This window comes from Caretta caretta, chromosome 27 (assembly GCF_965140235.1).
Source record: "Caretta caretta isolate rCarCar2 chromosome 27, rCarCar1.hap1, whole genome shotgun sequence".
NCBI classification, from domain to species: Eukaryota; Metazoa; Chordata; order Testudines; family Cheloniidae; genus Caretta; species Caretta caretta.
The window spans coordinates 7,693,091-7,709,820 of record NC_134232.1 but is presented as its reverse complement, the minus strand read 5'-3'; the positions used below and the strand labels follow the sequence as shown (position 1 = coordinate 7,709,820).

Sequence of the window (16,730 nt, the reverse complement as noted above, 5' to 3'; positions counted from 1 at the left end):
TTAGAATAAAAGTTAATGAAAACTTGTCAGTAAAGAGTATTTCCCCTGTGGTGTCTACCACTCACAAACTGCTGTGCAGTGATAATGGACATCAGAAAGTGAAGCACTGGAAAAAATGAAACTGACCAAGCTAGTTTCACTATCCTGAGCTAAGTAAAACAAGTAGTAACACAAACAAATGAAAAAATAGAGACTGCCAACTGGAAGTCACTTCAGGCTAGAATGACTTATTTTTTTCTTGTTACTATAATATGTAAATTGACTAGAACTAAAAGAATAGAGAAAAAAATCTCTATTTTAAGTTTCTTTTGTGCAATGGACAGTACTTTGTGTATAGACAATTTCACTATTTGCCCTGAATAGTCAGTTTCTTTTTGTAAGAGTCTTTCATGCAGCAACAGGGAAGAGAAAAAAAAAATTAAAAATAGAAAAATAACTGCACAGCCATAAAATTCGGCAGAGAAACTCCAGGCAGGTATGAAACCTGAAACTACTCTAAACAGCTAGCCAATTGTTAAAAAGAGGTTCAAATATATATTTAAAGGATACATCAAATTAAGTTTTTAGTTTTTACTATAATGCAATAACTTTTAACTTGACATCGTAAGAATGATTTTTCTAGAGAAAGCAAAAGGGTCCAAATATGTGAGTAATGACATCCCCATGAAACCTAACTTTCTTAATCAGAATCCTGATTAAGGAGGTTTGAGAGTTCTCCTCCAAAATACTGCTACATACAAAGAACTCAGTCCTGCAACCTTTACTTAAGTCATCCTTACTTACTCAAAGGTCCCACTGAAGTTAATGAAACCAACCTACTTACACGAATAAAGGTTGCAAGACCATGACTGAAGAAAGTCACTTATGTGGCATTCCTTTGCTTCTTTATTATTTCCAAAGGCAAGCCACTTCAGCAAAATAAGAGTGTTGGGGGTTACAGACAGGGGTGATGCATGCAATCTCCATTTTCTTTAACAGTGGTTATATAAATCACAACATATCACACGGGCCCAATTCAGTAAGGTACTTCAAAACATGTGTAACTAAGGGCATAAGTAATCCTATTGGCTTCAGTGGGACTGTGCATGTACTTAAGTACCTTACTGAATCAGAGCCTAGGAGAGGAGAGTTCCTCTCCATTTTTCAAGCTGAGCCACTGTACAACCCGGCTTGTCAATCCCAAACACAGGGATGCCCAGCAGCACCCCAGTGAGACATTCACCTTAAGATTTTATTAACAAGTTTTTAATACAGGTTCACAGATTGAATTAACCTCTAAACATGTTTTCCAATTATGACCAAAACAAACTAGGAGAGGGTGAATCTAGAATATACACAGACAAGTTCCACTGGGGCAACTGGAACTTGGTTTTCACCCATGTCATCTACTGTAGGATTTGCCAATATTGTGCATCCATGGGTCCCTTTTCCCAGCCAATGATGGCGAAATAGAGGCACTGCAACCGTATTACAGCTGCTCTTCCAAAACATGGGACACTTGCAACACTGTATCCTGACTCTGGTTTGCCCAGGCAACCACTAATCAACCTAGTGATTTCTAATTTAAGCTTCCCGAGTTACAAGTGTGTGTCGAGGGGCAGAGAGGATATCCATACCTTCTTCCAAAGGAGCCCCTCTGAGCAAGATAAACGCTACTGACAGAACCAGAAGGTACTAGGACTGTGGCTGCAAAAAGAGGACCTCAAGGAGGTGAAAGTGGAAAAAAAATAGGGGGTTGGGGGAGCACTGAGGAGAGAAAGGGAGAACTCAAGAATCCCAGCAGGAACCACCCTTTGCCCCACCCTGGGTAAAGCATTCTCTTTAGGTCAGAGTAAGCCATTTTAGACAGAAACCCATGTAAGATCAGAGTCATAACGGCATGCACCATGTGGAATTCCTGTGAAGTCCACATCCATTTAGTCTGACTAGCGTACTTTATCAGACACACTATATACGAGAACACTGAAGGTAAAAACTTACCGTCTTTCCCCATTATGTTCAAACTTTATCCTTACATCAATCTGCCCAAGAGAGATGAAACAGAAGATTAGTCCATCATCAAATTCTTTGGCTTATTTCATAAGTTATAACAATGTGTACAATGAGGATCTGTGTGACAAAATATGAATTTGTTCTCTGTTCTCACTCGTGTTTAATACGTTATGATTTTCAACCCTCTCCCCACTTTAGTCCCAGAAAAAGCCCTAATTTTCCAGTACTCAGGCCGCTTCTTATACCATAAGTTCTCACCTATTTGAAGTCAAATTATGAAGCCTTGCTTCTGGCAGCATTCATCAGAAACCACCAGATTGTCCGCCTATTCTGCCCCACAATAGGTGTGGTCATTGAAGCACTATTTTTGTTGGCCCCTTCCTCCCAACTCATTCCACCCAAGCAGAAGCATTCTTCAGCTAGTGTCTTTCTCCCAGTATTACCACCTGCAGACTAGGAATTTATAAGCAGCATTAATCTTGTAACATCTCAAACTTACTATCTGATGGCTTATGTAAAATGAGATGTGTATCTGATGCATACAAGCCAGTTAAGATGGATTTGACGCTGTTTTGTACCACCACAGCAACACAAAGTAGTCAGGAACATATCTGACTCTTAATTTTCAATTGACATAGTAGCTTGGTTTTCTTTTTTAAATATATAGGCAAATTTGCCAAGTAAACTTCTAGGACACAAAACTGATATGTGAGTGGCATAGTTATCAGGATATACGTATTCTATTTTTTCCCTCTTCTATCAACACTCACAGGAAGACTGGGCAGATAAGAGGAGGACTTCATAGGTGTAATATGAGCAGGTATGTGGGGAGAGCACAGAGGGGGGATGACGGGGGACTTGAGCACCAACAGGAGCTAAGGGAAGTGTGGGGAAGCAGCCACATGCAAAGAGAGCATGAGATGGTGACAAAGGATGTGAAAGGGTGGGGACTGTGGGGAGTGAAGGAGCAGAGAGATGGCCCCATGCACCAGAAGGGAAGAGTGTGTTCATTTTGTCTGGTTACCCACGGATGATGCATGGAGCTAGCATGTGGCCGTGGAACTTTTAAAGAGCAGCGACAGATGTAGGAGGTCACAGTAAATACTATAAGATGGGGGAGGATTTGCCATTTTATTTGTAAATAGACATGAAATCCCTGCTTTAAGATAAACATAGCCTCTATGATGAAGTCACAACCAATACTTTCATAATACAAGTATGTCATCATTTAACGTGTAGAAGGAAAGGAGTACTTGTGGCACCTTAGAGACTAACAAATTTATTTGAGCATAAGCTTTCGTGAGCTACAGCTCACTTCATCAGATGCAACAGTGTAAAAGGTTTCCCATTCATGTTATCCAAGGTTTTATTAAAGTGCCCACCAATGTGGTACCTGTGCACTAAGCTGTAAACTCAGAGGATGCTAGACAGCACAGGGAGTGAAAGTACAGCACATTTAACCACTAGAGAACAAAGTTCAAGTTCCAATTTAGATCACAAAGATAAAAACTAAAAAGGAAAAGAAATCTGCTCTCATAAGGTATTATAATTTCTCCTGCACAACCCTAAGTGATTAGAGTGGATGAAGCCAGCTGTGAAAGCCTTAAAGACAATAGGCAATCATATCTAGGAACTGAAAAAAAAAAGTGGGTAGGAAATGCTCTTTAAGGTAGAGGAAATATCTGGCAGACCCAGTGGTCAAGAAGGCAGTTCAAAGAGACCCATACATTCACTGCCAGTACACAGTATTCTTGCAGAAGTCCTGTAGGTGCATAACTGTTCATGACAAATGGGCTTCCTGACCAGAGGAACAATGATCTTGCAGCCAAAGTAATTTACATATAACTTTCCTAAAGTCTGCTCAGGCATGGGAGGAGTGCAAGGGGTGTGCTCCCCACACTGGCCCTATAGGAGCTGAATTAGGCCAGGTGGGCCCAATCAGCTAATTAGACTGCAAACCAGGGAGCTTTATGCTGGAGGCAACTAATTAGAGAGAAGCTCACCTGGAAGGGACAGGTGGGGTTTTTACAAGACAGAGGAAACTGGAAGTAGAGCGGGTGGCTAGGAAAGGCTGTAGTCACTCCTTGGGAACAGGGAGGAGTGTTTGAAGGTTGCGGAGAGAAGTTGCCTAAAGTTACTCTCTGGAGAAGGGAGTGAAGAGACTGGCAAACCCAGAGGAGTACGGAGGGATATAGGAGAGATGGAAGCAGCTCAGGGAAAAGCAGCAAGGTGCAGGGAACAGACCTTGGCTGCTGTGTAGAAGACCCCTTACCTGGAACCCAGAGTAGAGGGTGGGCCCAGGTTCACCTGCCAGCCATTGCGGGAGTGGCACTGTGAAGCAGAAGACTGCTTGAGACTGTTGGAGAGCAGGAACCTTGACGCACTCCCCCCCCCCGAAGAGGACAGCTGTGGCTCCTGAAAGTGGCTACAGAGGAGAAACTGACCGGGTGTAACCACTGGAAGGAGTGTAGGCCTGACTGATCTAATCCCCAGGGCTGCCAGGAGGCAGTGCCATCCAATGGTAAGTAGACCAACCCATGGCTGGGAAGGATGAATTTTATGCACAGGGTCATCAAAAGGGGAACTTTGTGTATTTACTCCAGTTCAGCTGTCTAATCAAGGAAAAGGAGGGCAGAAACTGTGAAGGAATGATGGGTTATTAAAGATGTTTTCCAGCTGACTGGGTAAGAATACATAATATGTATTTTATAAAAGTCTTTTAATAGCATAATGTACAGAGGGATAACAAATAAGAATCCAGTACACAACTAAGACATTGGGGTAACAATAGAATGACAACAAAAAGAGGGTGGGCATGTAACCTCAGCCTTGGGCAGTGTGGCTTGGGCTTCAGACTTGCTGGGGGCAGTGCCAACACCAGCCTTGGTGACCCCATTAAAATGGGGTCCCAACCCACCATTTGAGAACCCCTGCTCTAAAGGATAGGCATTTAAGAAAGCTAAATGTCCTAGGGTTTGATCCCCACTAATAACCCAGGGTGGGAAAAAATTTATGCTGGTTACTGAAATGTAGCCTCCCTGGGGTGAAAGGATGGTAGCTGTATAGACAGTCAACAGTAATGCTGCACAAAAGTGCATGAAAGTAAAGAACACCTCTAAAGGGCATTTAAGAAATGGGATTGCTTTACTGGCTTCCCTTTTAAGTGTTCCTCAGACACACAGGCTGAACTAATCCTTTCTCAGCATGTCAGTATTATCCCTTCAATACCTTCCTGAGCACTGTGGGTTACTTAAGACTTCTCCAGACACACTTGACTCCTCATTAAGGTTGGGATGAAGATCTCAGAATTTATCTGTGTTTCAGTAGAACTACATGGAGCTGAAAGTCTGTTAGAGGCTAAACTTAGGAACTACAGATCCATGGACAATCAGTGACAGTACAGGAAATACTGGAAAAGGGAGCTGGATTCCTGGTAATTACCTACTATCCTTGGCAATATGACCCTAAAAGAGCAGTAGACTTCTGGATACGCAGGCAGAAAATCCATAGACTTATCACTCAAGACAACATTCACTGTGAAATACACATAGCTTGGACAGTAGCTTAGTTAAGAAACTTGTATCTACTGCTCATACGGGCAATGAACAAAGCCAATGTTTCTTCACCCTGTGGGCCTCCACAGAGATACTAGATTAAATTGTGGGAGGGAGGTGTGTGCCACAAGCAGAGGAGAGTCACAAGGTTGAGTGAAGCAGCATGACCCCAAATCTAGTCTGACTCTCTGCAAAAAATACACTGCTATGGGCGAAGCACTGGCTAGTTTCTTGAAATCTATCCTCCCTGTTCTAGTGACTATTCCACAGGGGAACAGGACTACAGGCTCAGGAAGCAACTCACTGGCTCACACCATCTATGCTCTCACAACAAAGAGCTTCCTATAGACTCCCCTATCCTATGCTGCATGTAACATTGTGATGAGTGAGCGAATGGGGAGGGGGGGGGAAATGAAAAGACAAAACAAAAATAGGATAATATGCACAGGGAGACAGAACGGAGACAAACGAGTGGAAAAAGGAAGAGACGGACATGGTCACCATTGTGATATGGCAAAGCACAATGGGATTCTGGGAAGGGTCACTCCATCTATCATAACGGAGGCTCAGACAAAAAGCTGAATGCCACTGGACTAAGCACTAGCTTAAGAGAGGCACAGTTCATTGAGACACTTCACAAAAAGTCTTGAGACTTACATCCCCAATCCTAAACCTCTTCTGAGCAGAGCACTAATTGTGCACAATGGGGTGAAGGTTTTGTATGATGGACAAATCAGGAGTAGGTCAAGAAACCACACCATGTTCATTCCCACTTCCTGAATAAGCCAGGATTTGATCCTTGGCCTCCATAGCAGAAATGACCACGAACTAACCCTTACCCACTGAGCATCCCTTGCTTGGGAAATACAATTACATGAAAAACAGACCAATGAATTTGCCAAGTATCAGAGACCCAAGTATGACAGCCAGTCTGACTGTGTCTGCCTAAGAAATAATGGGTGTTGACTACATTTTGGTAACTAGGTGTTCAACTCTGATCCCACACCAGCAGGACAACAGAGTTCAATGCTAATTGGGGAGGCTCACTAGCATTGTTCATCTCTAATTGTAGTAAACCACATCTGATTATACATTTCATCAGGGTCAACCACACTTAGCTACAATGAGTGTTGAACTCTTTTGACCTTCCCCACATTATTGAGGCAATATATCCAATACTGAGAGGTCAGGGGCAGGAAGGAACTTAACTAGATTTAAGTAACAGCCTCAAAGCTTAAACCAGATCCACTCCACTAAAGTCATTTGACCATCTGTCATTAAGCCCAGGTGACTTGAATTAATTCTCTGAAAGTGCTGGACAAATATTTGCACATTAAAAGCCTGGGGGGTATTGTGGAGTTTGCACTGAAATGGCGTTTACCCAAATAGCACACCATACAGGTGGAATTTCTAGGTTAATTTGTTCTTCAAGACTCATGAATTCAACCTTATCAGAGACAGATAAGACCTATTTGGTTATCTTGTCCTCCTCTCCTTCTGCTAAGTCACCAGTACAGGATTCTTCCCTACAAAATCTCCAGAGCTTTGTCTAGATTAGTTTTTAAATGATTCAACTAACGGGACTTCCAGCACTCCCCTGGGGAAGGTACATTCTACAGCTACAAGACAAAGGCAATAGAAAAAGAAAAACTTCACCACCTTCCCATACCTGCTTAAATGAGCTCTGTAAAGGTCACTGAGCATGAACATGCTCTTAATTTATAATTGTTAATACTGAAATGGAAGCCAGTTTTCTTACCGGAATTTTTTTTTCTTCTACTGCACAGGCACACTGGTTTGTTATTGTAGGGTTGCTCAGGAGGGCTGGACTGCTGGCATTATGTTTTTTCTTAAAAGAAAAATTATTAATGTTGGTTTATAAAATAAGAAATAAAAGGTGGACGGTGCAAGCTAAAACAAGAAAGCCACTCGGTAGAATTTTCAGCCAATCTACCCAGATAATGTCTTTCCACATACACTTAGGGGAGGCAGATCATTGAGCTGCTCTGACCACATTGCCTGCTTTAGTCCAATAGAAGGAATAAAATAACCCAAAGTGAACCTAAACCAGTGACCTAATCCAAATTAGGAGAGTATAAAGCCCATGAAGTAGGCACATCCCTCTGCAATGCCAGGACTTGCATAAAATACTGGTGCCCTATTGCAGTTGAAGCAAATGGACCCACTTCCACTCTAGTCTAATCCCTTGTGTGAGGTCATAATTGTCAATCTCCATTAAACAATCCTTCACCTGTTTGTTGGAATGAGCAGTGTCTTTATTCTTCATGGTATCAAAGCCAGGCAGCCTGTGACGCCGGCCCATTTGGAGCGCAACCAAGTCCTTCATGATGGAGTTCAATGCCTCCTCCTCCTCATCTGCAATTGACAAGAAGGAAGTTATTTTGGTGAGTATCAGTTAGGGAACTTTCAGGAATTCAAACTAGTGTTCCTCTGGCTGAGAGACCAGATTTTTTTTTCCCAAGTGCACAGAGTACATCTTCATTCACAACCACTAACCCCCATGACACCTGTATGAAGTAGACATGCATTAGCCTAATTTCAGAGGCAGGTAAATGGAAGGGTAGAGAGTTGTCTAATGTCATGAAGCAAGTCTGGTCAGAGCTAGAATTAGAATACGGGAGTTCCTGCCTCCCAGGACCATGTCCAGTTCACCCAGCAAAATCTGCTAAAGAGTGATTTAGGTCACTTAGAAGAATCAGCTGTAGGTGTTTTGTTGCCCAGGAAAACTGGCAAGCATCCGTCCCCTTCCAACCTTACATTCTGCTACCCCAGAGAGCCTTCACTGCTTGATGATGGAGCTAGCCCTGCACAACAGCAAGAAAGGAACCAGCCAACCAATTATTCTGAATTATTAGTAGGTCTCAAACATTTGTGCTGATTGTCAAGGGCACATCTCCCTATATCCCCAAAACAAGGTTCACAGAACAAAGGCATCAGAGTAGCAGCCGTGTTAGTCTGTATTTGCAAAAGGAAAAGCAGTACTTGTGGCACCTTAGAGACTAAAATTTATTAGCGCATAAGCTTTCGTAAGCTATAGCCAAGTGAGCTGTAACTCACTAAAGCTTATGCTCAAATAAATTGGTTAGTCTCTAAGGTGCCACAAATACTCCTTTTCTTTTTGCGAATACAGACTAACACGGCTGTTACTCTGAAACCTGTCTTTATAAACCATAACACCCTCCACCCAGGTAGTCAAGCAAACAAGCTAAACTATATCCGCTATATTCCATTTTCACGTAATTACAACTGTCAGGAAAAAAAATCGACCTTTTGGGTTAAAAGTTCTCAAGTAACCAGTAAAATGTAGTCTTCCAGAGCCTGTCTGAATTTAGGACTGAGGTGAAATGGCAGAGCTGTGTGGAAAGCATAGAACTGGAATATAAGGAGGTACTGCAGGAGTTAGCTAGACACCTGCTTAGTCTATGCCAAATCATTCATTGAAATTAGTCCCTTGCTTTCAATATCAACTAAATATTGTAGAGAAAGAGTTGTATATGGCATGTGAACTTTTGCTCAAACTAGTTACTGGCTTATTGACTTCATTTCTGAAGCACTATGTATTCTGAGCAAAAAAGCATCGGATGTTATCAGTTACACAATCCTGTCATTGGCACATGTGTACATACTATATTCTTGGACTGTTGTATGTCTAGCTTATCAAAACTCTATGGTGTTTGTTTCTTTAGACACTGTATCCAGTTAAATCTCCTCTAATAGGAGTGTAACCTCATTATAAAATCTGAGCCAAATATAAACTCTACTTTGAACAAACTGAAAAGAATGTGTTGTCCTCTATGGAGTCTTGCAGAAAATTGGGGAGGGGATAGCGGGAGAGAGAGTTGGATGAAGAGAAACCTACTCATGTAGGTTTCACATTTGGCAGTGTTATAAGAAATACTAAATAAACTGACTAGTCTTTAAGGTGCCACAAGTACTCCTTTTCTTTTAACATAAACAGACAAGGTTATCAAGCTTTTCTATTTAATTTTAGGCTGTACTATTTTAAGATCTGTCATAAACCTGAGATTAGTTACCTAGATATGCAGACCTTGATATGCAATTTCCCCTCCTTCCCAAAGTACGTAGAGCTATCAGTTTATAACGTGGTTAAATTAAAATTTACAGCTCTCTGGGGCTAATTTAACAATTTTAACAAAACCAGAGTTAAAAATAAAAAACCCAGTTAAAGAAAGTCAGGTTTTTTTTTTTTAAATCCCACTCTGGATGCATGTTGTTGCTCTAGGATATTGATTTATATAAGTACAAGCCTAACAAAGTCTTAGAATCAATGGGAACATGAGACATTTCTGAACATTACAGTATAGATGTTTCTCAGGTATATACAGTTGTAAAAAAACCAACTTATTTGATGAAGCAAGGGCGCACATTTATTCCTCATTTCATGTTACACACTTGATCAGATATATTTATTCCTGAATTTAGGTTACTTGTTATAAAAAGACAGGTCACTAATTGACTTACTAATAACAAAATGAACAAGTTAGATTATTATGCCCAAAGGAGGTGTATGTGGAGTGAATACATCAGACTTTTCCAAAATTTAATGTAAACCATTATGAGTTCAAAGCAAAAGAGGGAAATTTATGTATTTGTAACAAAGCAGCATCCAAAAGCCCCAATCAGGGTCACACAGTTCCTGCCCTGGGATTTCCAACAGCACTCAGCATTGACCTAACTCTGCTCCAATTCATGTTACTGGTAAAGCTTCTACAGACTTCAGCAAGAACAGTTAAGCCAATGTTAGGAACCCCTAGGAAAGAGATAGCTAAGACAGAAAATATCATAATGCCACTATTTAAATTCATGGTACACCCACACCTTGAATAGTGTGTGCAGTTCTGATGGCCCCATCCCAAACAACATATATTAGAATTGGAAAAAGTATAGAGGGGGCAACAAAAATGATTAGGGGGTATGGAGGACAGATTAAAGAGACTGGGACTGTTCATCTTAGAAGAGACGACTAAGGGGGAGTTATAATAGAGGTCTATAAAATCATAAATGGTATAGAGAAAGTGAACAGGGAAGAGTTTACCCCTTCATATAATATGAGATCTAGAGGTCAACCAATGAAAATAACAGGCAGCAGCAAGTTTAAAACAAACTAAAGGAAGTACTTGACACAAGGCAGTCAACCTATAGAACTCATTGCCAGGGGATGTTGTGAAGGCCAAAAGTATAACTGGGTTCAAAGAGAATTAGACAAGTTCATGGAGGATAAGACTATCAATGGTTATTAACCAAGATAGTCAGGGACAAAATCCCATGCTCTGGGTATCCCTAAACCTCCAACTGCCAGAAACTCAGACTGGACAACAGGTGTTGGATCACTCAAGCTGCTGTTCTATTTACTCCCTCTGAAGCATCTGGCACCAGCCACTGTAGGATGACAGGATACTGGGCTAGATGGACCACTGGTCTGACCCACTATGGCTACTCTTATGTTCTCCCCCACCAGAGTGCATTACTCCAGCCGCCACCATGTAGACTAGCCCATGGTGTATCTCAATATAGTCTAAGACTAAAACCTTACAGTCTATGCAATAATTTAAAATTAATGCACCCTGAAAGTTGAGAATCAAGTACCAAACGTAATGAAATTAAACCATAACTGTTCCCTCCTGCCTAAGTGGATCTCCTTTCTTCCATATTGAAAAATAAGGATTTTCTGTAATCAAATTACATTTTGCATTTGACAGCACTTTGTGTACAGTTAATTTTACTGCTTCCCTTATACAATCAATCACTTTACCCCTGTTAGCGCAGGTGTTTCACACACCAACAAAGAGGAGAAAGTTTAAAACTAGAAAAATGTGATTGTAAAACTACAAGAAAACCTATGGGACTGGGATACTACCTGAAAGTACAGCCAACTGCACAGAGGTGGCTAGGGCCCACAGGGATACAAACGCTAAGATCTAGTATCAGAGTTTGCGGTGCGTGCCCGCATAGTAATACTGCTATACCAACAATGACTGTGGATATCATGGTATCACCCATAAACACAGCCACATTAAATGATTTATGTTTCAAGTGGTCTCCAACCTGGTGGTCTTTTTAAAGAGTACTAGAGAACTGGGCTGGGAAAGGAAATTTCATGTCTTGGATTTGTCCATTGCCTTTATAACAAAAGTGTTAAATGTGATATAGTCAATATTCTGACACATTCAAGTCCAATCCTGCAAATTTGAAACCAGTCCAGAGCACTCAGCCCCTTTCAAGTTCAGATGCTGTACTGCAGTTTTAACAGTAGACTGTTTATTTTGATATCCTTCACAGACACATAATGACCCCAAAGTCAAATAAGTGAGACTGCTGAAAACATTCAGCCAAGTAGGCAATTTGGTTGGCTGAATGCTCCCTAGTGCTATAATATATGATAGACTTTTTTTTTTTAAGTTCATATTGGTGGCATCTGATCTTCATTTTTCACATCAATCTCCATTTTTACAGCAAACTGAATATCAAATATTTGATTTTAACTCATTTTATATCAAAGTGTGGCTTCAGTTAAGGTCTGTATGGCAATGGAAATACAAATTTGAAAGACTGTTTCTTTTATATAGGTCAACAGGTACTTTATGATCAAGATTTTACAGCCTCAGCTTTAAAAAAAAAAGTAATTTTTGCAGCACTATCAGTTTTATGGCACAATGCAGAAGTTAATACAAATGAAATCTAAGCAACTTTGGAAGAGCACTGAGACACCCTGTTTTGCTAGGTCTCCGGCAGGTCTGGGAAACACAGTTCTGCTTTGTACGGGAAAGATGTTGTCCAGGAAATGCTTTTCATGTTTTAAAAACTACACTCCAGAATGTTATAACATTGATAAAGGGGAATTACTACTTACAAGGAAAGTTATTCCTTGTGTAAAGCATTTATTTCAGTTAAAATTCACTCAGACCTGCTTAATAAACCAAGTCAGCGAATTTGCTATGGCAGGGATGGAAATAGTTTAAAACAAAATCACAAAGTTCAACAAACAAAGCATAGAAGCATCTGCACATTGGTTAAAAACAGGAAGCCTGTAAACCCCTATAAACAAGTTTGCATGGTATGAGAACAGGAGGGATGGTGACAGAGTAGTGTCTGCTGTTTATTTGTAAGAAAGCAGCACACTTTTTAACACAGAGGCACCTGGTTAGTTTGATCCAATGACTTGGAAACTCATGGCAATCAATGAATTTTACAAATTAGAAATACCAAAATACAGCCTAAAGCTTTTTTTCATTGAAGTGTAATTTGCAGTCCTTCAGTGCACATGGGTCAGTGTACCCTAGGGTATTTTGTAAAAGTAAAGTATTAATGATAAAAAATTTCACTACATGTTCAGGGTCTGTTTTTACAACATGTCTGTACAGCATATAGCATAAAGGCCTCAATCCCCTGATTCAGACCTCTGGGCACTATTGTAATGCTACTAATAGTACAACACAGCATTAGAGAAGTTCTATGGTAATTCGTTAATCTCACTATCAGAGGCTTATGTCTTCACAGTTGCCAGTGTCTTCAAAATTTGCAACTCACTTGCCTTACAAATGTCAAAAGCCAGAGCTCCTCTATGTGACTGCAAGGCACAGAAAAAACTGGGACTCCCTATTTTAAATTCTAACAAAACGGTTAAGAATTGAAAACTGGTTGTAAATGGCAGACTTATTCCTTCCCCCTCCCCCATAATGCAACAGTGGCTGTCAATGCAGCAAAGCCTAAAAGCTCTGCTTACGGGTAAGTGTGTGAGCCAAGGGAAGGAAATGACACAGGCAGGAAAAAAGCAGATTGAGGGAAAGACTCAACTGCAGCTGGGCCTGCAATGAGTATTTCAGTCTTGGTCTAGCACAAGCCCTTCAATCTCAACACAGCTCTCCCCACTGCTTCTCAAATATATGCACATGTTTCTCTTTAACAAAAGCAGTATCAGCTTCTCCCACACTGCTGAAAAGCCCTGTACAGAAATTAAATTTAGTGGTAACCTCCTATAAAGTGCAAAAGAATCGATTTTAATGCACTTCAGTACTGTTAATGGAGTTACCTCAAATTGCAACACTAATATCCCTTTAACTACTCAGTATATTAACTAAGTTTTTTGGGGTAATTTATGAAGAAAAGTAGAAAGCTAAATGAAACAATGTAAAGAATAATACGGTATAACCTAGACTATCCAAACATCTATCCAAAACTGGGTCATTGTCTCCTAAGGTCTATCAGGTTGAAAATTCCCTCCATTATCTAAATAAACTATCCAATCTAATTTTCTATCATCAAAGACCTCTAAATAATCATGGCTATACAATGATTATTTAATTTAAGAGCAATTGTACAAAGCAGGATGGCATTCATTAGTTTAACAGCTAGTGAAATCATCCCTTTTCATTTTGCAACTCATGAGCGCACACACAAATACTAGCTATATGATTGTGATTAGTAAGCATTTTAGTGGAAGGTAGACTTTCATTTTCTCAAGTATTGTGTGTTTAAAGACCTTCAGGTCTGTTGCTACAGAGCAACCATCAGACTATTCTGCCTGTATTTCTAAGCATGACCTAGTCATGAAGCTTAATGCATCAACATCTGAATTTACACTTAAACCAAATTATATATATATTTGTTTTAAGCACTGTTAGCGATGCTGCATGGATTTATATTTTAACATAAGAACTAATTATATGCAGGAGACTAAATAACAAAGCAGAGTTTTAGCAAACCAGGTAACTTCAGAAAAAAAATCAGTTTCAACTCCCAAAACAGAGCAACTACACAACTCTGCAGTTAGGTTAATAACAGTACTTACTTTGCCAGCATACAAATATGGCCAAGTGTAAGCTCTATTTTACATAAATTAAACTTTTCTCTTGGTTTATAATAGACTGAATTTTGGACTAAACAAGAAACCAGGTAAACTCAGAAAACCTTGCAAGGCACTTCCCTCTACAGTTCATGTCTTCTGAAAACATTAACTCCAATAGTGCAGACTGAATTATGACAGCCTGTGGTGGCAACTTATAACTTATAACTTTTCAGCTCCATAACTTGTCTAAAAATGTTATTGTCTGAATTTAGTAAAACAAATGAGGATCGAATGGAAGCTTCATACTGGAGACTGAAGATTTTGATAGAATTCCAAGTCACAAATAGTGCTATGGCCAAAATTTTCACATTTGGGTTGCTACAGTGAAGCACCTACATCCATATTTCAAAATACATGGCCTGAATCTTACAGGTGTTAAACTTCACAATTTCAGTCAAAGTCAGAGGAGCTGTGGATGCTCATTCACCTTCCAAAAGTGTCTAACTTTAAACATCAGAGTTTGAAAATGTTGCCCTATATTTTTAGAATTTTACTGAAATACCCTCCAAGCTCCTGATCAAACTTATAGTAAAAGCATTTTACATTACCAATCAAAAATCAATATTGGTTTTAAAAAAATTTACAAAATGTTTACATTCCTCATTTATCACTAATTGTCACATACCATCAGGCAATAACAGAACCACCATAAGTTCTTCAAAATATGAGCCCCCCTGCCACTGGAGCAAGAAACTATGTTAGTTCCAGCCATGTTCAAGAATGGTTTTCAAGCAGGATTTAGTTTCAGGGTGAGGTAAAAAGGGCATGTGACAAAGGTATAATAATACATAATACCAGGGGTGCTGGTATTTAGGTTCTCATAATACAAGAATGAAACTGAAAGTCACAAAATATTAAAATGAGCACAGGGAATACTTTTTCCCACAACTCCTAATTAACCAATGGAACTCACTGCCACAAGACAAAGAAAGATTATTCCTAGAAGTCTCTAACGATAACATCCACTGTTACAACAGACAAAAAAAAAAAAAAGATTATAAGGGACACAACCTCACATTTAAAGGCGTAAGACTACTACTACCTAGTGGGGGTGGAGAAAGTTACTACATATCTAACCCTGGCAGAGTTTTTACCTCTGCCCTCATTGTTGGATTCAGCACAGCACTTATGCCCTAAACTGATCTGGAGTCAACACCTCCCTAGGGGGGCTCTGCACACCACGGCGGACAGGGCTTTAGCCCAGGCTGTGCCCAGCAGCCCACCAGAGGCCTTCGTGTAGGGGCTCATGCGAGAAAAGAGAGGAGTCTCCCCGAGGCGCGTGGGGGCAACCCCTGCTAGGACCCCCCTAGGCACACCGCAGGGTAAAGCACGGCCGGCGCCCCTGGCCCGGGCGAGCCCCAGCCGTCGCCGCACCCCGGGGTGCGGGTGGCACCCCAGTGGCAGGAGAGTGGGGGGAGTCCAGCCTGCAATCCCGGGGGCAGGCACGTGGACCTGGGGGGGGGGGGGAAGTGCTCTGAGCTGGGCCCCGACTGGGGAGACCAAAAGGCAGCCGAACCCCACAGACCGGGCGGCCCCAGATGCTCCCATGTCCCCCTCACAGGGGGGCCCGGGCGCGCGCAGTTCCCCGCTTCACACTCCCCCCCGCCAACGGCCGCAACCAGCCCCTCCCCCCCACCGGAGCCGACAGTCCCACCTCAGACTCGCCTCCCCCAGCCGGACCCTTACCCATCTCGGCGGCGGCCGGGCCCGCGCCCAGGCGGGGCGAGCGGCTTGGCTGCTCTCCGGCGCGCTGTCTCCGGCCCCAGGCTGTCACGGCCGCGGCTCCATGGCGGCCGGGATCCGGGGGGGAGGGCTCAGAGCCGCCGCCGCCGCATTCCCAGGCCCGGGCCACTGCCGCCAACGTCTCCTTGCAGCGGCCCCTCTCCGGCTCCTCCCCGCGGCGGGCCCGGGATGGGGCGGGGGGGGCCCGGTCTCTCCCCTTCACCGCCTCCGCGGGGCGCACGGACCGTCAGCAAAACAAACCGCTCAGCAGCCGCCGCGCGCGCACGCACGCACCCGCCGCCGGCGCCGCCGCCTGCCAATCACAGGGGCCGACCCGTCGCTTGTCTGCCAATCACACGGGCCGAGCCACCCACCCGACGTTGCCGCCTGCCAATCAGAGGCGGCGAGCCCGCCCCGCCCCTCCCTCCCAATCACGGGGGTCGACCCCTTCCATGCCAATCACAGGGGAAGAACGGCTGCACCGCCCCCCGTCAATCAGACGTATGGCCCCGCCCCTCTCTCTTCACGGGGCGGTATCCCCTCAGCCCCACCCCTGAACCTGCCAATCACCTTGA

At 42.3% G+C, this 16,730-nt stretch overlaps 1 protein-coding gene across 1 annotated transcript in view; it reads right to left on the bottom strand.

Annotated features, from left to right (window-relative positions):
- Window positions 1-16,435, bottom strand: part of MAP3K3 (mitogen-activated protein kinase kinase kinase 3) — a 53,765-nt gene extending 37,330 nt beyond the window's left edge. The window contains exons 1-4 of the mRNA XM_048829907.2: window positions 16,120-16,435; window positions 7,798-7,922; window positions 7,306-7,395; window positions 1,981-2,021 (exon numbers count right to left, since the gene is read on the bottom strand). Of these exons, the coding sequence (XP_048685864.1) occupies window positions 1,981-2,021; window positions 7,306-7,395; window positions 7,798-7,922; window positions 16,120-16,123 (260 nt within the window). The 5' untranslated portion in view covers window positions 16,124-16,435. The remainder of the gene's footprint in view (window positions 1-1,980; window positions 2,022-7,305; window positions 7,396-7,797; window positions 7,923-16,119) is intronic.
- Between the last annotated feature and the right edge of the window lie 295 nt (window positions 16,436-16,730).